This window comes from Grampus griseus (assembly GCF_964374135.1).
Source record: "Grampus griseus genome assembly, chromosome: 20".
Lineage (NCBI taxonomy): Eukaryota > Metazoa > Chordata > Mammalia > Artiodactyla > Delphinidae > Grampus > Grampus griseus.
In genome coordinates, this window is record NC_139014.1 from 17,717,524 (window position 1) to 17,741,046 (window position 23,523).

The following is a 23,523-nucleotide window of genomic DNA, read 5'->3' on the forward strand; positions in this document are numbered from 1 at the left end:
ACTGAGAAACTAACATTTGAATAAAGATGAGGGGGCAAGCCATGTCAGTGGATATCTGGGAAAAAATAATAGGCAGAAAGAATAGTATATACATTAGCCCCTAAATGGGGCAGGTGGAGGCAGGAGCAAGCCCATGGGATCAAGGCTTAGCCAAGAGGCCAGTTTTTTCAGAGAGAAGGGAAGCAGAGGGCAGAGAGGAAAATGAGGTCTGAGAGGTGAAGTGGTGGTCGGTGGATTTTACTGTGAATGACAGGGAAAGCCACTGGAGGGTTGGACCAGGGGACTGATGTAACTGATTGACTTTTTTAGCAGGATCACCGTAGCTTGAACAGTGTACGGCAGGGGTCCCCAACCCCGGGGCTGCAGACCGGTATCGGTCCGGGGCCTGTTAGGAACAGGGCCGCACAGCAAGATGTGAGTGGCGGGTGAGCCAGCAAAACTTCATCTGCTGCTCCCATCGCTTCCCATCGCTCGCATTACCGCCTGGACCATATCCGCCACCCCCGCCCCCCACCCCCACCTCCCGGCCACGGAAAAATTGTCTTCCACGAAACTAGTCCCTGGTGCCAAAAAGGTTGGGGCCTGCTGGTGTAGGAGGTCAGGGTGGAAGCAGAACGTTTAGTAGCTATTGCAATAATTAAGGAGAAAGTGAAGGTGGCTTGGACCTGGGTGTCTTTTTATTCTGTTTTCTGGGAAATTCCCACAAGTTTATTTTCTAACTCTTCTATTGGATTTTTAATTTCTGCTTAAGAAATTTTAACTTCCAACTTATTTCTTAATTTCTGAACGTTCTTTTTTCTTTTTTGGCATCTTATGCTCCCTGATGTGGACCCTTGTTCCCTAATGTGATCTTATGTCTCCGTAGATAATAATTCTTTTCAGGTTTCTTTTGCTACCTCCATTATCTCTGACTCCTCTGAATCCCCTTTTTCTGTTGTTTTGTCTTGTTTTGATTTTGGATGGGGTTGTCTCTGTCTCTCCTGTTACAGGTTTCCTTCAATGTCTGGTAATCCTTGGCTATCCATTCATACATAAGAGTTGAGTGGAAGTTCTGTGTAATGGGGCTACCTGAATGATGGACTTCTCTGTGGGCTATTTGGGCAGGAAGAAGACCTTTATGTTGAGGAGAACACACCCCTCACTCCCATTTTTGGTAAGTGTCGGGGTTTTTTCCCACTAAGCCAGTCAATTTCCCAGAGCAGGATCTGTGAATGAAAAATATCACCTGCCATGTCAGTAAACAAAGGATGTTGCAGCCATCAAGCCATAACATTACAGCCTCCCTAACGGTGAGCCCTGAGGGAACTCTGGTTGGAAACAGAATGCCCACTCTGCAGCCACCCCAATAGTGCACCCTGAGAAATCTCAGGATGAGAAAACACAGGATACTGGCCCCAGATAGCTGAGGTGCATATCAAAGGAGTGATTTCAGCGAGCCCAGACTCTTGCATCTTCCCATACACAGATAAGTGCTAAATTCCTTAAACTGAGATATCTGTTTTTCTTCAATTAATAGTAGTATTTGATGTTCCGACTACCTGGTCTTTGTGGCAAAAATTCCTATAGATCCTGGCTCCCCCCTTGCCTCTTCAGAGCAGTCCCTCAGAGTGATCTGAGAGTCCTATCTCCCGGGCTTGAAGTCCTCAGAATGTCTGCTGAACAAAATGTAACTCTCAACTTTTAGGTTGTGCATTTCTTTTCAGTCAATAGATCCTATAGTCTATCACTGGGAGAAGCCTGACTCTCTGACCAGAATGTTGCCTTTTACGAAATCTTCCCATTTTCAGCATGATATCTCCCTCTTCAGTCGTCACAGATATGAAGTCTCTCTGGTTCAGCCTTTTCAGAGGAGAACCCTCCAGTTCATTACCTGGGTGGGAAAGGGATTTAGAGTCTAACTGCTCCCTTAACTGCCTTGTAACCAGTCCTCTTGTTTTTAGCGCCATTTACACCTTCATCTTCAGTGGTACCTGGTGATTCCAATTCTTGAGCCTTTCTATTATACCTTAGCATCAATCAACTTGTTTCCTGGCTTCCCTACTCCAGGACTTTGCTTTCTCCATTCTACTAAAGCCATTTCCATTTATCTATGCTCTCCAGCTTCCGAATGATGTTGACATCTCTTGTATGCTATCGTCCTTTCTTCAGGTCTTTTTGTCCATGTGAATTTATGCCCTTCTCATCCTTTTACTGTCATTTCAGTGGGGTTGGGAGAGGGAGAAGAGGTAAATGTGTCATGTGTATTCATGGGATTCAACCTGCCACCTTTACCCTCAAGTCTCTTCACAGTGTTTCAATTCTGTGTGTTCTGCCTCTACTTAAATAGGGAGCTCTATTCACTGCTTAGAACTGTATTCCGCTTGGACTGGGGGTTAGGTGCAGCAGAAGGTAACAAAGGAATAGAATATACACACACTTTCTCCAAAAAATTACATTCCATTTGACTCTCTCAGGGCAGGGTAAGAGCCCTTTTTCCATCATGCGATTTCTGTCAACTACTCTTTTCAAAAGCAGGGAAGTCCTGCTACCTCTCCTATGTGTTTTATGTATTTTGGCTAAGGGAGCTGTAGGGCTAGGTGAGGTGCTCAGGAAGGTCAAAGGGTGGAAAAATCTGATTCATAACCCATAGACAGTGAGGGGAGGGAGGGAGACGCAAGAGGGAAGAAATATGGAAACATATGTATATGTATAACTGATTCACTTTGTTGTAAAGCAGAAACTAACACACCATTGTAAAGCAATTATACTCCAATAAAGATGTTAAAAAAAAAAGACAGTGAGGGTCAGGGGCAGTATAAATTACCAATTTCCTTATTTTTAAAAAGGAAACTGAAGCCCAGAGAGCTGTAGTCCATTTGGATCAACTTTGGTCTCTTGGGAAATACTTCTCTCAAATGATCACTTGAAAATGCCACATTATTAGCAGTCTTTGGCCCTTTGGGTCTAAGGTTCTCTCTGTCCCAAGGCTGCAGGCCCCTTGCTGTTCCTTGGGTCAAAGGTTGCTTCACAGGTCGTTCCTTTCACCACCGCCCCTCAGTTTTGTTTTTTGTAGCACTGGTTAATTTTTAAAATTATGTTATTATATTATCTGATTATCCTCACTGGAATGTAAGCCCTATGAGAGAAGGGATCTTTCCTGTCTCGTGCGCCGTTTAATCCTCAGGGTGAACCTGGGATTCGAAACTAAGTCTGACTCCAAATTCCGCGCTTTCAGCCACTACATTATGCTGCTATTTGGTAAAGAAAGCAGAGGATGGGCTTCTGCGTTTTCAGGCAAGCAAGAGTGCAAAAAGAGATACCCTACGGGGAGAAGGGAGCAGGTTGAAAACATCCGGCCCTAGGAGCGCAGCGCCCTCTCGTGACCTTTCTCTCCGGAAGCGTTTGCAGCCCTCTGGCGCGAGTGCGCACGCGCGGCCGCCGGGGTCTCTCTCTGGGTCGCGCGCGAAGCGGGGACGTGAGGGGAGGTTCCGCCTCCAGGGTAGAAAGGCGCCTGCGCCGGCGGTGCTGCGGTCGGGACGCGCATATCTCGCTTCCTCCCTCCCTGACCTGTACGCGGGTGGGCGTGGGAGGAGGCGGGGAACACTGGAGGGGAGCGAGGGGGCGGGTGTCGCGGGAGGGAAGGAGCGAACCGGAGAGCGTCGTCCTGAGAGGAGTGAAGGCGGCAAAATGGCGGACCGCTTCTCCCGCTTCAACGAGGACCGAGACTTTCAGGTAAACACGGGCGTCGCCGAGGTCCGGGGAAGGCGCTGGCCGAGCCGGAACCTCCTCATCCCTCGCTCCCAGCTCGCTTTCTCTCCGGGGTCTGCTCCGGCTTCCGAAACGGCTCCCTTTTCTCCCTCCTCTGATTCCTCAAGGGGCCTCCCGGTTTGAGGCGAGGCCGCATCTCCTCTCACCCCGTATCCTCTTACCTCTTTACCTCAGGCCGCCGGGTTTACGGCCTCGGCCTGTTCGGGCTGCGGGTTTGGGAGCCCCAGCCTGGCTGCTGGGGGTGGGAGGAGGGCTGTGCTGCCCTCGGGTGTGCCCAGCGTGTTGCGGGCGCTGGGCTGTCTCCCAGGGGACACGGCGGGTTGGGTTGGGGTGGGAGGGCGGGCTTGGGGCGAGTGTTGCTGAGACCGGGGCTCCCGAACCCCTGGATTTTGCTCGGACGGCCCTTCTTGGGGTCCTTCCCCCTCTTTCCTCATTGTAACAGATAAATCCCTTTCATTGTCTATGTTTCCATATCCTCACCCGGAGAAAGAGGGCTTTAGTTATCAGACGCCTTCTTGGTTAGTCAGACATTGAGATTTCTCCGGGCGTAAACGTTGCTGTTGTCATTAGACCATTAAATGGGCTTGGAAAACAGTAAGTTACAGGATGATGGTCGATGTAAGCTTAGCCCTAAATCCTATCTCGAGAGATTTGTAAGAAGCGTCCTGATGATGGACTACAAGCAGGTGATGACTAGTACCAAAAGCTTGATTTTTCTTTCTTCAGTTGCAGCCGTTGTATGGAAAAATGTCCTTGCCGTGGCAAGCATTATTGAGGAAAAAATTAAGGCCAAATTAGAACAACACGTCTTTCGGCTGTTTCGAATACCTTCCAGTTAAGCATTGTTACCGCAGCAGTTTCGGGTACTAAAAGGGATTTAGTAGAGATGGGTTTAAAATACATCCTCAGTCTCAAAGAAACCACTGCATTACTACCGCATATCCTGGCAACAGCAGTTTGGGTCAGGGGATGCCGAGCTCAAATTATTATCCCGCTGCAGATCTTTCTCAGAGTAACACGGGAATACACGGGATAGGTTTCGGAAGGCAGTTTGAAGGCTTTAAATTCCCCGAGATGTTTGGGTTGGTAAATAAACAGGTAAAACAGTTAAGCCAACACTGTTAACAATCTAGTGCCTAGAACGCTTATGAGAAGTTTTGCAGCAGTGAAGGATCTGGGGCTGTTGAAAAGCCTTGTGATCACGCGCCTGCTGATAGCTGCAGCACAACACAGGATCTCAAGGTGTTTAAGGCTATAATGCAGGTCCTGGGAAGTTGGAAGCCATCAGTTCATATTAGCCATTTGAACCCTGGGAGAGGTGATTTTTTGTTTGTTTGTTTTAGGGAGCACCATAATACATGAGTAGGCTGCAAGATGTGTGGGATTTATTGGTAGTTTTTTAAGGAGACATGTTGGTAACAAATCCTCAAGTGCTTTTCAGAGGAGAGAATTTGAGGATCACTTAATAAAATTGAAAGTAAATAATATGGACAACTAAGTTTTGAGGGGAAATGTTTGTCAACCACAGGATTTCAGCAGTCAAACAAACAGGATTTGCAGGGCCTTGAAAGATTTTGAAAACTGGGGAGCAGAGTATGAATGCCGTCACCTGAAAAAACTGAGAAAGCCTCTACTTTTTCAAGTAAGATGACTTTCTCTTTTGATGCTGTAGTTGCGTTTATATGAGATCTGCTTTTGGTTGCTTGGTAGTCCTTTGAAGATACTACATATATTTTATGCACTGCTTTTATATTGGAATACCCAATTCCTGCTGTATTGGGTCAGCCAGGTAAATATTGGTATTTAAAATTCGGATGTCCCAGCATTATGGATAAATAGGGCATTGGTAATGAAAAACTTTTAGACAATTACAGGATAATAAAACTTCTGTAAATTATTGTGCTAACATTAAAAAAAATCATTCATTTAAAAATACTTAAAAGTACTGTTTTCTGGATGTTTTAATAAAAGGGAAAATATAGATTGATTTTCATTAATGATGTCATTTGATTTAGTTATTGGAGAGAAGACATAATAGAATGCTCCTGCATATAGTATATCTGAAACGTTGTTCAAGGTCAGGTTATTCAAAATTAACTGTGGCCTTCTTTTAAGGCTTTAAGTGATAAATGAGGTGAAGCTAGTAAGTACACTTGAAAACAGATCCAAAGTAGGTTTCCAGACACAGTGCACAGATCCTGTTGCTTTAAACAGATCTTTTTCTAGTACTGGAAATTTTTCTGTGCACCTCCTCTGGTAAGTTCTAGATGATTATCATTTTCTTTGCCTTTAATTTGGCAAGATAATTTAGAATTTCACTCTTTGCCAGTTTACCATCAAGTGCAAATTTTGGGGAGTTTGAATACTGTCTCTTGAATTTAGTATGGAGTCAGAGGTGGCTTCACTATTAGATTTTGTGAACACTTAAAGTTTCAAAGGTGTCTTGTATAATATAGTGAGGAGCTTAACTGGTATGCCACTTGAAGCACTTATGAATATAAAGAGTAATTATTATCAGGGACATATGTTTGAAAACATTTGATAACTTCATTTTAATAAACAGGTACTATTCTATGAGCTTTATGTGTGTTATCTCATAATCTTCACAATAACTCTAGGAGGTAGACACTACTACTCTCATTTTCAAATGAGGCAGCTCAGGCACAGATAATTAAATAACTTGGCCAAGTATACGCAGCTGGTAAATGGCAGAACCTGGATTCAGACTTTGGCTTTTTGACTTTTGAACCTGTGCCCATGACCATTATCTCTACTGGCAATTATGTATTTTATATAACTGTAATCGAGTCATCAAATGTGTAGGATAAACTTATAGGTCACAAAGAATAAATGAGCTTTTAGAGAGGTGATACAATTACAGTTTTTACTCTGTTCCGTTTTGTGCAGATCTGTTTCTCGTTGGTCTCCCAAGGCTTCTAGGGAGGCTCCTGACAGTAGTAAGTTACACCTTGTTGTACAGGATATATTGTTAACTTGTTTTAGTTCAGACATTCTTTTGTGTACCCCTTTTAAGTGGTATTTTATCTTTGGAAGTCTTTGTGATTTAGGCTGATGTATTTATTTTTTTAATGTTTTAAGAGTTTTAACTACTCCTTTAAGAATCTGACCTCAATTTCTGAATGAGACATGACTTCTGCCTACGTTTACCAGATTAAGGCATACTTGTTCACAGATTGAAATGTTACACAAACTAATGGAAAATAACATAGTATAATTTACAATATAGATGTGTTCAGCACTTTGAACTACAAGTTCACTAAAGAAAGTATTATTTGTACAGTGATGTACAGCTATGAGGTGTACACACTGCTTAGCATTTAGTGGTTGCGCAGCTATTAGCGATGATGCAGCTGAATGTTAGTGAGGAAATGTTCTTCAGCTTGTGTACCTGCAGAGGACTGGTGATTTAGAGTAGCCTCTCATTTCTTCTTGTTCTGAATGTATTCTGCATTAGATTTCTAATGAAAAGGAGCTACAATAATAGATCAGTGAGTGATAATGAGAGAAACAGCTATCTTAAAGGTGATAATAAAAATGTAAAAATTACTCAAGAACTTCCTATAACCTATATAGTAATCATAATGGTACACAGCAATAAGCAAGTCATGTATTACTTTTATGTAGTATGTTTGTAGGATTCCTTTTTGTGTTTCATATATGATACCAGGATGTGACCTTCAGATAATTCTTAATTGAGACCATTAAGTCAGGAGGTTTACAGTTTTAAAATATTTAGGTCATAGAAATATATTAATATATTTTCTGTGTGGGTCTGTGTAATAGAGTTGGCATTCTAATGCAGGCATGCCAGAGATCGCACATGGGCAAGTGTTCTAATCTCTGTTTCCTGTGTTTCCTATCATCTGAAAGATGCCACTAGCTATGAAAATCATTGTCAGCTTTGCTTGGGAGACTGAAACTTATGCAAAATCATTACTGTTTCGTTTCCCATATACATTATGATAGGTGGAAAGGATTGGAACCAAGGCTGTACAAATTTCAAAATACTGATGATGAAGTGGCATGATTATTATTAGCAGATGCAAAATTATTGGTTAGTATATTCTCAAGGGATCAAGAGTGGCCAAAGAAAGGTCAGCATAAAGGAAAGCTCTCTGGTGGTGATTTGAAGGGTAGAGGGTATATATTTAAGGCAAAAGGCACTTAAAAACGTGGGGCATATTAAGGAATAACATCATAGAGACACTTATAATTTGCGTTGAAGGGAGGATGGGGTTGGCGAGAAGTGTGATCATAGGGCTCCATGTGATGGTACCCTTGTTTATTTGTTTTCAAAGTAGGCATGGAAGACCAAGAAGAAACAAGTAAGATCTAGACAAATATATCGTTAGGCTGAGTGCCGTCAAAATTATAGAAAAATAGGCGTCCCTGTTGTATTCCTTCCTTTTAGTCTGTATGTGTCACAGAATTCTCATTAAAGTACTGCGAAGGATTCTTTTATCACATTTTCTCAGGTCTTTAAGTTATATAACCAGAACTAAAGTTTGTGACTTAAAAATTTTTTTTAACGTATATAATTAGCTATCCTGATTGTGCTGCTTCATTGCTGAGATAATTTCCATATAAATTCAGTCTATTTGGGTACATGATAAAATGAATAAAGAACAGTCTGTTTTCTTGATGTGGTCAAGATTACCATTTTTGGAAAAGTTGTAGCAGAAGTTCATGAAATCTTGAATTATGGATTTGAAACCCATGTAAAGGTTTCATTTTTGTTCTTGTGATTTAATAAGTTTCTAATATTTTATTAATGAAAATGGATTCCAGCTTGAGGTAGACATCCAGTTCTTGAATTCTATTCAAATTCCTTCCTGAAACAACTTGGTACTTTATGCCTGGCATTCTCTTTTCATATTAGCATTGCCATTTAGTATTAAGTGAAAGCTGACTCATGGCAATTACCAAAGGAATTACAAATGACCACCACAAGTCCTGAAAGAAGGCATTGATTTGATATTGCAGTGAATACCAGAAGATGTTGTAATGATTTTCCAGTTATAAGAAATGAATTGTCCATTTAACTTGGAAGTCTAACCAAATGTGCTTAATGCATATTGTATTAATCAGTGCAAAAAATTAAATATGCTCAGGCTGAATATACCGTGTTGTCATTCTTACACAAAATGATATCTTTGGGATTTAACATACACTTAGTATTTTATACTAATTTAGGAATGTATGGGGAAAAAGTATAGCTAAAGTTGGTTTGGCATTGTACATAGGTTAATAGCACATAATGTTTTAGTAAGTGCTATAGAGAGTAAGAAATTAAAGTTAGGACCCAAAACCACGAGTTTCCTGTTTCTTGCCTTAATTCTTCTTCTTACTGACAATCTTAGGGTAAGATAAATCTTGTGTTTTGTGTCAGTCAAGCAACCAGAAAGTTATCTTTGTAATATTACATTTACTCTCATCTCGTGAGGTTCCAATTATTTTTTGCCATCATTGCCACTCTTTAGCAATTACATTGATTTCGAGAGGGAATTTCAATTTATTGCTGTGTTTTATAGAACTGAAATACAAAATAGCTCTCCAGGTTTAAAGTTGTAATAGAGAAAAGTCATTGATCATGGTGTTTTTTTTTTTTAAAAAAATAAATTTATTTATATATTTTTGGCTGTGTTGGGTTTTTGTTGCTGCGCGGGGGCTTTCTCTAGTTGCGGCAAGCTGGGGCTACTCTTCGTTGCAGTGCGTGGGCTTCTCATTGTGGTGGCTTCTCTTGTTGTGGAGCAGGGACTCTAGGCGCGTGGGCTTCAGCAGTTGTGGTGCACGGGCTTAGTTGCTCCGTGGCATGTGGGATCTTCCCGGACTAGGGCTTGAACCCGTGTCCCCTGCATTGGCAGGTGGATTCTTAACCACTGCGCTGCCAGGGAAGTCTAATCATGTTTCGTATCTGACATTTTAAATAATGATTGTTGGAAAAGTTAGTGTTCGTATCTCATGGTTCATGTAATAGTATTTTTCCAGAGTTGATGAGAGAAGAACAGCTTAATTTTTCACCCTCTTTATAGGCAGTACTGATAAAAAATCAAGAAATTAATTTGATACTTTAGGTCTTGACTATAGAAGAAACTAAAGCTGATGCTTGTGGATTATATGCTGTAGTGTCAATAATTTCTCTTGTTGCTATGAGTAAAATTATGGAATATTTTTAAAGAAGGGGCAAAAGTGGTTGAAAATTTAATTGGTTTAATACTACTTTAGGGTATCATCTGCACAAGAGATGCAAAGGAGTTTATTTACTTCAAGAATATTTTTTAGAATATAAGCTAATTTTAAAAATTGTTAAAACAATATTTGAATAGGGGTTGTACTAAGAATAGTATGTATGATTATGTGGCGGAGTTGGTTAAGAAGTGGTGTTAAAAAAAAAAAAAGAAGTGGTGTTTTTCAAGGAGCTATTGTTTTAGCTGGAGAGATAACAAAAGTAATAATATTAAGTTTATTACACACAAGACTAGCATGATTATCAGATGAATAGTATTATAGTCAATAAATGCAAAACCCTAAGGAAAAGAGAGAGCCCTTAAAATGGAATAATTAGGTGTGCCTTTATGAAGAAATTAGCATTTAAACTGGGTCTTGAAAGATGGGTTTGCATCCTTGCAAAGGAAAAGAATGGGAGGCATTCAGTTGGAGAAAATAGGGTAAAAGTATAGAAGTGGAACTAGCAGAATTGGTTTTTGTAGGACAATGAATAAAACATTGGGAATAGGGGAAAAGTGAAAGCTGGGGATACAAAAGTAAGTTTTATTTTAATGCTGTAGCCAGGCATGTACTGGCTATTTAAGGTGTTGTTTAAGCAGGGGAGTAGACATAGGAAGATTGATTTAGATACAGTTGTGTTAGATATGCTTTACATACAGTTAAAGCTGTGATAACCAGTCTCCATTAACCAAAATTAATGTGAGTGGGGGCAAGGGAGTAGAGGGCGTATACAAGGGCTATGTGATTTTAAGCGTGGCAGAGAGATAAGTGAGGACTTTTGGGGTGGAGGGTAGAGAAAAAAGTTGGATCAATGGATTGTAGGTTCTGATGGGGTTTAAGAATTGTTTGAGTGGAGGTACTAGAGGGAATGAGCTGGAAGGACAGAAGGTTGTGGTTGGAGAGCACAGTGTTTGAAGTAGAGATTATGGAAGGGTTGAAATTATTAGTAATGACCATGAGAGTGAAATGGCTAAGGTAGAATGGAGGTCAAGATCATTATAGGAAAGGAAGTTAGGGAACTGAGGCACCAGGGTGTTGTAAAATCATCTAACCTGGATATTAGAATGGTAATATTGTGTGTTGCATAGTCATGGTTTAATAAGTGCCCTTGTATACATTCTTGTCTAATTCTCCCAGTAACTCAGCAAGATAAGTAGTATAGGTAGTAAGTCTTTCATAGATGAAGAAACTGAAGGTAAATTAAGTATTTGCCTAGTACAGAGCTGAGTTTTGAACTTTAATCTTCTGATTTCTTTTGTAGCATTCTTTCTGCTGTGGTACATAGTTTGGCCTCTTTTTGAGGAGATGAGTGTTGGTATTGTCTACATTATGCAAAGCATTGTTTCTCTTTAATACATAGCAGCATTTTCTACCAGTTAACTAACTGGTAGGAAATAGTTGGTATGCTTATCATTAAATATTTTTTTTCCCAGAACCATCTCAGCTTAATTGGTTCTTCATGACTTCTTGCTTGCCTTTTTGCTGTTTATAGGCCTACCAGAAATTCCATTCCATTTCCCAAACATTTATTGAGTGCCTGTTTGTTAGCACAGCATCATAAAAAGATAAGAAAATAAGATTTTTAAAAAATTAGTCCATTTTGTTAATTTGTTCCAGTAAAAGAGTAGATGGCAGAGAAGAGTGGTACTTCTACTGGGTACTGTCAAATTAGGGTACCAGAAACTTATCCATGACCATTATAGCATCAAAAGTTGACTGCTGTGGAATCTAATGATGCTACTGTCAGCTACTATTTTTTGAGTAGTTTTACATGCCAGGCCTCGTGCCAAGGCGTTTTGGAGATATTTATCTAATCTAAGTAACCATCCAAACCAGGTGGTGGTATCCTTCATTTTACGTAAGAGAAAACTGAGAAATTGAGGCCACACAGTAAACTCAGTTTTGAACCTTGTTTTCTCCTAAAATATGACTTTTCCTGTCTTCCCTGATTGTTTCAAGTATAAGATACAAACGCACTAACTTGGTTTCTAAGACTCTTAAGCATCTGGTGCCATTGTAACAGGTGTATTTCTTTTCTTCCCCCTCATTGTCCTGTCCTGCCATTTTGTAGTTTATGTTATTATCTGGACATGCTAGGCTCTTTCATTGTTTTTTGTTTTTGCATATGCTCTTACCTGCCTGGAATTCCTACTACTCCTTCTTTTTTTTTAAAAAAAATATTTATTTATTTATTTATTTATTTGGTTGCACCAGGTCTTAGTTTCGGCAGGCAGGTTCCTTAGTTGTGGCATGCGTGTGGGATCTAGTTCCCTGAGCAGGGATTGAACCCAGGCCCCCTGCATTGGGAGCAGGGAGTCTTATCCACCACGCCACCAGGGAAGTCCCCTTACTACTCATTCGTCAAGACTCAGTTTGCTGTTGTCTCTGTCGTCTTCCCTAGGCAGAGTTAGTTGCTTCATTTTCTGTGCTCCCACAGCACTTTGGTCATATTTCAGTAACAACACTTTTATTAGTAATAGTAGTAGCTAACAGTACAGAGTGCTCTGTGTTAGGTACTGTGGTATGCATTATTATATTATGTAATCCCCTGGTAAGGTGGGTTTTATTTTTATCCCCATTTTACAAAAGAAAAACTTACCCACTTCACACAGCTAGTGAGTCGAAGAAGTAGGTTTCAAGTAGTTTGGACCAGTCTCAGCCTTTAACCACTGTGTTGTTTTATTTCTCCTACGGTATACTTTGTAATACTTATTATAATACTTATAATTTATCTCATCTCCCTGGACGTGGAACTCCTTGAATGCAGTCTTTCTTGTTTTATTCATTTTTCTAGTATTGAGTCAGGGTCTGGCACCTACAGGTTGCTCAGGTATTTGAATTAATGGTTAAGTAGAGGCATGTATGTAGGAAGGAAAGACTTCGTAGAGTCTAAGAAGAATGTCCAGACTTGGTGGCTCAGCTTCCTGCTGTGCTGTGGATTATCTAGGTTGACCTGTTAGTTCTGTAACATCCTAAAGCCAGTTGAAGGATATTTCAAGTGTGGAGGTTGTCTTACGGAGAGTTATAATCTCACTTTATTTTATATTGTATATAATTTCAGCAATCTTTTAGTTGTGAGTTTCCTTTTGTGTGACACATTGTACATACACATTGTTTTTCCTTGGACTAGTGCAGAATTTTTGTCAAACGTCTAAATAGATAGACATTTATCATACCAGCCAGTGGTGAAAAATAATAAGCATTGCTATGGGTCTCAGAGGACTTCTTTTTTTTTAATTAATTAATTTATTTTTTCTATCTATTTATGTCTATCTTTGGCTGCGTTGGGTCTCCATTGCTGCGCGTGGGCTTCAGTAGTTGTGCCACGCAGGCTCAGTAGTTGTGGTGCATGGGCTTAGTTGCTCCGAGGCACGTGGGATTTTCCCGGACCAGGGCTCGAACCCGTGTCCCCTGCATTGGCAGGTGGATTCTTAACCACTGCGCCACCAGGGAAGCCCCTCAGAGGACTTCTTAACTATTGTCTCCATATCTTTTTGAATGCCTCAAAAATGGTTTACTGACTTTGCCTGCATTTCTGAAAAAGGTCGACTTCTCCTATGCGGTTTTAAAAAGTTCCTAATTTTTCAGTGTAATGAGTTTTTGGAAACCAGTCCTTTCTTGTTCTAGTCAAATTATCCAGAAAATTTGATATGTCAAACAGATGTACGTGTATTTTTAGATGAGTGTGTGATATGCTTATACCCTTGACTCAGTGTAATGTGTTTTCAAGTTCTTAGATATTTACTGAGATGATTTAGCCAGTTATCTTTCCTACCAGATTACATAGAGTTAAGTTTTATAAGTGAATTTATTCTTCTGGGTTACTGACTGGCCTCAACAGTGCCTTAAAATAATAATTCATTATTTTGTAACTCTTTAAATCTCAAAACCTATGCAGTAATACTGTAGTGTGATCATCTGGAATTTACAGCTGGGGAAACAGGCCTAAACCCAGAGAGTGGTTTGGTAATCTGCCCAAGGTTATACAGCTAGCAGACAGTAATGATTTGATTTCTGGTGTCTCTGACTTCAGAGATCTTTGGCTTTACGATAATATACTGGAAGGCACTGGAAATCAGACTATATCATTAAGAAAACAGTAGTGAAGAACTGGGGTTTTTGAGGAATTGACCACAATGGTGTTTCTGTCTACTTTCTAAATTGAAATAAATTTTAAATATACTAATAAAAAAACAATAATCCCCCAGAATGTCCTTTTTTTTTTTTTTTTCCTGGCCAAACGGCTTGTGGGATTTTAGCTCCCCAACCAGTGATAGAACCCGGGCCCTTAGCAGCGAAAGCATGGAGTCCTAACCGCTGGACTGCCAGAGAAATCCCAGAATGTCCATTTCTTTTTGGATAGGTTTTTCATCCTGAGACATTTTCTTTCTGAATTAAGATAATACTAGAATTAGTTTATTTGGAATGAGTAGGACAGAGGGAGACAGACATGAATTCTCATATTTATTTGTTGACAGAGGAGGACTGTTTTTATTCATAGATGAAATATGAAGCTGTTCTGTATGGCTCTGTCTGCTAAACAAAACTATTTTTGGTCCATGGCAGGTGGAATCAGCATCATTATACGTTTTGTATTTAGAAAGTCCAGATTATAAACAAGTATGTTATTTGAGTTGTGATGTAGGACTGTGATTAATATATACACTTGGAGACATTAGCCAATCTCTAAGGGGCTAATGGTAAATACAGTACAAAAGATAAATTTTGGTTGGGGAGATTTGGAGCAGAGAGACAGGAACATCTACAGTATGCAGCTAAATAGCCAGAGCCAGGTGCTAAGATAGGGTTGGCATGAGTGGTACAATAAACTGCCAAAGATAAAACTTTTAAACTTGGCTCATACGTAGTCTAGATAGGAAAAGCCAGACAGGATTTAAAATCTCAGTCTGTATAATCCTTGTGTTAATGATTGATTTGACTATTCAGATCAGAACTTTGGATCTGCCGACTTTGACTGTGAGTAATGTTTTTCTTTTTTTTTTTTAAGAAATGGTATTAAATTTTAATAGTCATAGGAATATGGAAGAGACTCACCTCTTTAGGGTCTTAAATATTGTGTTTTGCTATTTGAAATTATGGGCTGTTTGTTGTGGTCCTTAAAGAATTGTCCCACACTTTTCTTTAGCTCTAGTTTTCCCTATTAATTACCATATAGTTAATCACTGGAAAAGGTACAGCTGTGGGATTATGTGGATTCCGAAATTAGCACTGGTTAGCAAAAAACAAGATTATTTATATGGATAAATTTAGGGCAACCCCTGTCTCTATTTATATTTAAATGATCACTACAGCTAAATTTGTAATGAGAAGTTTCCACATTTGTCCTGTGCTTGGAAGCAGAATCCTTGACCTGTAAGGAACTAGAGCTACCATGTACTTTAATGACACGCAGGTCAGTTTCTATTCATTTGTAGTTAGACCTACCACAAGTTGATACTTTTTTGAGAGAAGAAGCAGTTGAAAGAAAGTCAGCTGGGTGTATGTATACATGTGTGTGCATTTAAAAATCTTTGACACATTTTTTGGTGTGTGCGTGTCTGATCTTTTTGAACTTACATTTCTGATCAGCATAAATGAAAAACTATATTTGAATTCTGAAAGCAGGTAATATTTAGAAAGGAAGAGTTGATTTAGACAATGGAATAAGTGTTCAAAGCAGTCATCATTGAAACCAAATTTTAAGAATGCTCTAACATAGAATCTGTGAATTTTCACTAGGGTGACCCAGTGTTTGGTTTATGCTTCTTGTCCTGGCTAATTAATAACGATTAGCACTCCCTTTTACTCTCAGAGTGCCCTGGTTTGTATGATACGATCATTTTACCTCTAACGGGATTTGAGAGATCTAAATGTGGTTTTGAAAGCAGGGTAAAGCAGAAAAAATTACTTCTCTTCAAATCCCTGTTGAGGTCTTCAGATAATCGGATGCTATAGACTATTTTTGGAAAGAAGGATCTTAGTTCATCTGAATGACTTGAAAAAAATTTTTGTGGGGGAGAGAGGCAAGAAATAAAATATCATTATCATCATCATCATCATCATCATCATCATTGCTACTACTATCATAGTTTGTGCCCTGGGAGTTTGAAATCACTTTTTATATCCCTTCCTTTGTTCTTCATTTTGCTTTTCTAGTAACGACATTCAGAAGGGACAAAAGGATTCAGAGTGAAAAGTTAAACCGCTTAACCTCAAAGACAACCACTATTTCCAATTATATGTGGGTTCTTTCAGAGTTACTTAATATATACAAGCATTCTCCATTCTACCTTTCCAACGGTAGCATGCAAGCACATTTTTCAGCACTCTAATTGTTTTCTCATAATAATATGCTTTCAATAATAATAATAACTAAAAGATTTTTGTTTTTATTTTAAACTTATTTTAGACATATGGAATGGTCCCAAAAATAGTATAGAGGGTTTTGGTATATCACTCACCCAACTTCTCCTGCTACAGTATTTGTACAATAACCATAATATAATTATCAAAACTAGGAAATTAACATTGGTAAAATAATATTAACTAAACCATAGAGCTTATTTGAATTTTACTACTTTTTCTACTGATGTCCTTTTTCTGTTCCAGAATCCCATCCAGGATTCCACATTGATTACATTTAGCTATTCTTGTCTCCTCTAATGTATAACACATCCTCAGTCTTTCCGTGTCTTTTGTGATAACTAGGTTTTTGTTTTTTTAATTTTTATTTGGAGTATAGTTGATTTACAATGTTGCGTTAGTTTCAGATGTACAACTATACATATACATATATCCACTTTTCTTTTTTTAAAGATTCTTTTCCTATATAGGCCCTTAGAGTATTGAGTAGAGTTCCCTGTGCTATACAGCAGGTTCTTATTAGTTATCTCTTTTATATATTGATAACTAGGTTTTGACTAACTCTGCTTTCTATAGGGAATATTATTTCAGAATTATGGAGGCAAGGTTATTTTTTTAAATCTTTGGGCTTTGTATGGGAATGTAGTGGAAGGAATATGAGACTAAGAATCAGAAGCCTCTGTGAATTTGTGACAATCTCTGTATCCGTTTATGTATCAGTTCTCTTGTTTGTAAAATAGTGATGATAAAAAAAAAAAATCCCCTAAATTCAGCTGATTCCCAGATCCTGTATTGAGTATCTCACGAGCTTATCCTAATAACCTTAGGATGAGGTTTCTAAAGGTATTTTATAAAACTAAAAGAAGCTGTACATGTCTGTGTGTATGGAGTGGTATTGACCCTTCCCAAAACTTTTTTTTTTAAATAAACCTTTTATTTTAGTACAGTTTTAGATTTACAGAAAGATTGCTAAGATAGTACAGAGTTCATATATATACACATAACACCTCATATACTTTGTGCCCATTTTCCCCTGCTGTTAACATTTTACATTAGTATGGCATATTTGTACTAAAGAGCCAATACTGATATAGTAGTAGTAGTAGTAGTAGTAGTAGTAGTAGTAGTAGTAGTAGTAGCAGCATTTGGCCTCACCAAGAGGCATGTGGGATCTTAGTTCCCTGACCAGGGAACGAACCCGCACCCCCCTGCATTGGAAGCGTGGAGTCTTAACCACTGGACTGCCAGGGAAGTCCCTTAATACATTATTATTAACTTTATTCAGATATCCTTAGTATTCCCCTAATGTCCTTTTTCTATTCCAGGATCCCATACAGGATATCACATCACATTTAGTTGTCATGGCTCCTTAGACTCTTCTTGACATTGAGCAAAAATTTAGTTAATGTTATAATTGTCATTAATTTTGAGTAATTAATACTTAATAAGTATTTCAATTTATCATAAGTACCTATATATATTCTCTAGCTCAGTGGGGCCCTATGCTTATGTTTATTGTATATTTGTTTAATCTTCTAAAGCAAACCCTTTGACTTGTACATTTGTGTTTGGGGCATTGTTAGATAAATTTATGACTTACTTGATATAAAAGCCTTCATTAGGAGCATGGATCCAAAATTTAACGTTGTTCCTATAGGTAAGAAAGATTTGCTTTAAATGATCTGTTTCGGGGGAAACAAGGGACTGCTTGCTTCCTTTGCTAAAGAAAAAGGAAGAGTTTCATATATCTTCTTTGACCACCTTCATGCCCAACAAAAATATAGTCCTTCTTAACTCTTCTTTGAGGAAGGAGCTATCTAGTCTTCAAGGCAATTCCCTCCAAATCTCCATTGTCTTTGATCTTTTCCAGCTCCCCCTTTGTTTTCTGTATATTTGGTCCTCCTCCCCACTTCCTTAAAAAAACTTAATAAACAGTTTTAAAAAGCAAATCTTACTATACTACTCTTTTTCTTAAAGACCTCCACTAGCTGCATATAGCGTAAATCATAGATCAGAGAATAAATCCTGTGCTCTACAAAGCCAGCCTTATACTTTTCAGTAGAAGAGTAGAAGAGTCTCCACACTCCACCTGCACCTGGCTATGATCCAGCCCCCTTCCGCTTTGGAGTCTTGCTTGATACTCCTAGTCTGTGCTCCCCCAGCTCTTCATTTACATCTCTGTTATGGCACTTAACCATATTGTAATTCACTGTTGAGCTATTTCCTTCTCCATAAGGCATATTCCTTAAGTCCAGGCACTCTTTCTTTATCTATGTGTCCTGTGCCAGAACACTTCCTAGTAGATGACAAAAAATTAGTGAATATTACGTGTTGGGTTAGAATAACATGTCCTTTTATGTAAATAAAGAGAGAAGAGGCTTGTTTATACAAGATGATTTTTTAACTGTTGTAAGGACTCAGTATTTCCACATCCTTGCCCTTGTCCCCTAATTTTTTCAGTCTTTTGAAGGTGATTTGTGGGATTCCCTGGTTGTCCAGTGGTTAGGACTCAGTGCTTTCATTGTGGTGGCCTGCGTTCAATCCCTGGTCAGGGAACTAAGATCCCACAAGCTGCGTGGTGTGGCCGGGAAAAAAAAAAAAAAAAAAAGGTGATTTGCACTGTTCAAATTATGCCCTTAATGGGGTGTTTTTTGTAAAATACTTTTTCCCAGACATTCTGTTAGACTCAACTTGTAGGTAGAACTTTAATCTTATTCCTAGATATAGCATGTAGTCCAATAGCCTCTTGTCACAGGTAAGGAAGCTTTGTGCTAATAACGTCTTTAATTTTTTAGAACATTGTGCCCCCTTTATTAAAATGTATTATTAAAAACAGTAATACAGGGAGTTTTCTGTGTGTGTGCTTGAGGCAGGAGGGGTGCACTCCTGCTGCACTGGCTACAGGAGTTGGGGGGTGAGCTTGGCGGTGACGTGGTGCCCTCACATGACTGGGAGTTGCAGAGCAAAGCAGCCTTCATCCCTCCAGGGAAAGTGGAGCAGGTCTGTGGGTATAAGTGTTGCGGTAGTGCACTCGTGGCGAGAATCGGAGAAGCAAGAGACAGCAAGGATAGGCCTAGGAAAATGAAGAAATGGAGCAGCCCATGCAGAATGGAGAGGAAGACCCCCGCTTTGGGAGGGGGCGAAGGCCACCAGCCAGCAGGAAATAATACACAGGGAAAGGCTCTCCGAGTTGCCTGTAATTTCCAGTGGGCCATACCCAGTAGACAGGTCAGTGATGGGATGGGTGGAGATGGAAATGTGAATGGACGGGATGAGAGAAATCAGGAGAAAACTTAGGGAGCTGCAGTTGAGGAATTGTCTTTGTATACTTGTAGGGGAGATCTCTAATCACCATGACCATCATGATGAATTTTGCCTTATGCCTTGACTCCTGCCATTTCCCTTGAGATTAATACTGTGATTCCCAATGTTGTTTTCTTTTTCCTTTCATTTTCCTGATATGCCTTTACTGATCCGTTTGCTGTGAACCTTATGTAATTTCCATGTGTCAGGTGTTACCAGCTTCTAATTAGAGATTGCCTTGGCACCCAATCTAAGTTTTTCTGTCAACAGTACAGTTTCACCCATTCTCCTGGAAAAATGTAAAGTTAATAAAACAATTAAAAAGTTCTAAAAAAGCAAAAAAAAACCAAACCCCCAAAACGAAAACAGAACAAGTAGTACAAATATAAAAGTGGATACTGTTTAAAAGTTCAGGCTACATTGTAACAAAGTAAAAAGTGAAAGGGCTGCATTCTCCATTTCATTTCTTTTTTTTTTTTTTTTTTTTTTTTTGCTATACGCGGGCCTCTCACTGTTGTGGCCTCTCCCGCTGCGGAGCACAGGCTCCGGACGCGCAGGCTCAGCGGCCATGGCTCACGGGCCCAGCCGCTCCGCGGCATGTGGGATCTTCCTGGACTGGGGCACGAACCCATATCCCCTGCATCGGCAGGCGGACTCTCAATCACTGCGCCACCAGGGAAGCCCTCCATTTCATTTCTTAGAGGTAATCATTGTTATCAGTTTTACAATTTTGTAGTCAGTTTTTTTTTTTAAATAAATTTATTTATTTATTATTTATTTTTGGCTGCGTTGGGTCCCCCTTGCTGCGTGCAGCTTTCTCTAGTTGCGGTGAGCGGGGGCCACTCTTCATTGTGGTGCGCAGGCTTCTCACTGCAGTGGCCTCTCTTGCTGCGGAGCTCGGGCTGTAGGCGTGTGCGCTTCAGTAGTTGTGGCTCGCAGGCTCTAGAGCGCAGGCTCATAGGCTTAGCTGCTCCGTGGCATGTGGGATCCTCCTGGACCAGGGCTCGAACCCGTGTCCCCTGCATTGGCAGGCGGACTCCCAACCACTGCACCACCAGGGAAGCCCTGTAGTCAGGTTTTAAAATGGACATACTGTTTTGAAGAAATGCTTTAGAAATTTTGACTACGGGTTTACTCAAGTTATTAACTTTTTTTGTTGCTACTTACAAAAAAATATAGACTTTATTTTTTAGAGCAGTTTTAGATTCACAGCAAAGTTGAGCTCAAAGTTCAGAGTTCCCATATATCCATTCCCCCCTTCACATCAACTGTCATCAGCAATTCCCACCAGAGTGGTACATTTGTTACAAGAGGTGAACCAACATTGACAAATGATTATCAACCAAGGTTGTAGTTTACATTAGGGTTCACTGTTGGTGTAGTTCAGTGGTTTTGACAAATGTAGTATAATGACATGTATCCACCATTATAGTATCATACAGAACAGTTTCAGTGTCCTAAAAATTTCCTATGCTCCATCTATTTATCCCTTCTTCCCCTTTAAGCCCCTGGCAACCACTGTTTTGTTTTGTTTTGTTTTGTTTGTTTGTTTTTTTTAACTGTTTCCATAGTATTGCTTTTTCCAGAATGTTACATATTCGGAGTCATAACAGTATTATAACCTTTCAGGTTGGTGTCTCTCACTTAGTATTAATAATATGTATTCAAGATACCTCTGTATCTTTTTGTGGCTTGATAGTTCATTTCTTTTTAGCGCTGAATAATATTCTATTGCATGGATGTACCACGGTTAATCTGTTCGTCTATTTGACATCTTGGTTGTTTCCAAGTTATAGCATTATGAATAAAACTACTATAACTGTCATGTGCAGGATTTTGTTTGATAAAAGTTTTAAACGCATTTGGATACCAAGGAATGCAATTGCTGGATCGTGTGGTAAGGCGGCTATGTTTAGTTTTGTAAGAAACTGCCAAACTATCTTCCAGAGTATTATTTTGCTTTCCCACCAGCAGTGAATGAGAATTCCTGTTGCTCCCACATCCTTTCTAGCATTTGGTGTTTTCAGTGTCTTGGATGTTAGCCATTCTAATATGTAGTGGTATTTCATTTTAACTTGCAATTCCCTAACGAAATAAGATGTTGAGCATCTTTTCATATATTATTTGCTATATGTATATTTTCTTTGGTGAGGTATCAGTTTAGATATTTTGCTCAGTTTTTAATTGAGTTGTTTTCTTATTGTTTGAGTTCTTTGTATATTTTGGATAATAGCCCTTTATCAGATGTGTTTTTTTTGCAGATATTTTGTCCTGATTTGTGCCTTGTCTTCTTATTCTCTTGACAGTGTCTTTCACAGAGCAGAAGTTACACATTTTAATAAAGTCCAAACTTATAAATTATTTCTTTCATGTATCATGCCTTTGGTGTAGTATGTAGAAAGTCAATACCAAACCCAGGGTCACCTAGATTATTGCTAGCTTTTACTTGATTTTCATGTCATCACGTTTATTTTGGTGGTAGATGAAAGATGTTTTATGCTTCACCACCGAGGATTATTGGCTTTGTGGTTAACATTTTGCTTTTGTGAAAATTGATGGTAATTATGTTTTTGTAGTAACAAATTTTAAATGTCAGCCTTTTTTTCTATAGGGTACATTTAATTCAGTTTAAATCTGCAAATTCGTGGAATTTTAGACCAAGAAACAACATAAAAGAGTGTCTAGTTCAAATTCATTTTATAAATGAGTACAGAATGGATGAGAACTATAACATGATTTGTATGAGATCAAACAGCAAATTAGTAATAAAAATAGGACTTAGGGCTTCCCTGGTGGCGCAGTGGTTGAGAGTCCGCCTGCCGATGCAGGGGACACGGGTTCGTGCCCCGGTCCCGGAAGATCCCACATGCTGCGGAGCGGCTAGGCCCGTGAGCCATGGCCACTGAGCCTGCGCGTCCGGAGCCTGTGCTCCGCAACGGGAGAGGCCACAACAGTGAGAGGCCCGCGTACCACAAAAAAAAACAAAAACAAAAAAACAAAAAACTAAATTTTAGATGTTTTTCTTCAGGTATACTTACCAGCTCCTGTCACATTTGCTTAACACTGCTTAATTCTTGTCCACATAGTCTTACACAGTCTTTTTGATTTTTTCCCCCTTCCATTTAATTTCAAATTAACATATTTCTATATAGTTTTAAAACTTTTGTGATGACTCCCTAATTGTTGCATTAATAAAATAGTATTAAGCTCTTCCCCTGTTGGACATTAGTTTCTACTTTTTAAAATATAAAAGAAGTGTTACCGTGAATATCATCTGCAATTTAAATTTGTAATAGCTGTGGAAAATGTGATATTCTTCTCCCAGTGTTCCCCCTCTTACCTTTTCCTTCTGGGAAAAAAGTCACAAAGTAACGCAGCATAATGCATAACTATATTTATTTATTTAAACATTTTTAAAAATTACTTTTTATTGGAGTATAGTTGCTTTACAATGTTGTGTTAGTTTCTGCTGTACAGCAAAATGAATCACCTATACGTACACATATATCCCCTCTTTCTCAGATTTCCCTCCCATGTAGGTCACCACGAGCACTGAGTAGAGTTCCCTGCTCTACACAGGAGGCTCTCATCAGTTGTCTACTTTGTACATAGTATCAGTAGTGTATATACGTCAGTCCCAATCTCCCAATTCCTCCCACCATCCCCTTCCCCCTTAGTATCCATAAGTTTGTTCTCTACGTCTGTGTTATAACTATATGTATTTTTGAATCAACACTATTTAAAATACATTTCTGGGGAAATATTTTAAAATCTATTTTAAAGTGGTATTGATTCAAAAATACATATAGCTTTCATTTTAAATATTGAGAGGTAAACATAAAATGATTATGATTTCTATTA

The 23,523-nt window shown here is 39.2% G+C and overlaps 1 protein-coding gene and 1 pseudogene across 12 annotated transcripts in view; both read left to right on the forward strand.

Annotated features, from left to right (window-relative positions):
• Positions 1 to 3,488: 3,488 nt before the first annotated feature.
• GPATCH8 (G-patch domain containing 8) overlaps positions 3,489 to 23,523 on the forward strand; it is a 100,439-nt gene continuing 80,404 nt past the window's right edge. For 6 of the 11 annotated variants that reach the window (XM_082680041.1, XM_082680044.1, XM_082680040.1 and 3 more), the window contains exon 1: positions 3,649 to 3,711. Coding sequence is in view for 2 of the 11 variants with exons in the window: in XM_082680036.1 (XP_082536162.1) it covers positions 14,923 to 14,973 (51 nt within the window). In the remaining 9 variants the exon portion in view is untranslated. Of the gene's footprint in view, positions 3,712 to 14,859; positions 14,974 to 23,523 lie in introns of those variants that run through there. The other 5 variants (XM_082680043.1, XM_082680038.1, XM_082680039.1 and 2 more) reach the window with 4 other exon arrangements.
• LOC309838802 (protein BEX3-like) lies at positions 19,449 to 19,747 on the forward strand (annotated as a pseudogene). The gene has a single exon. The product of its transcript is annotated as a protein BEX3-like (transcript).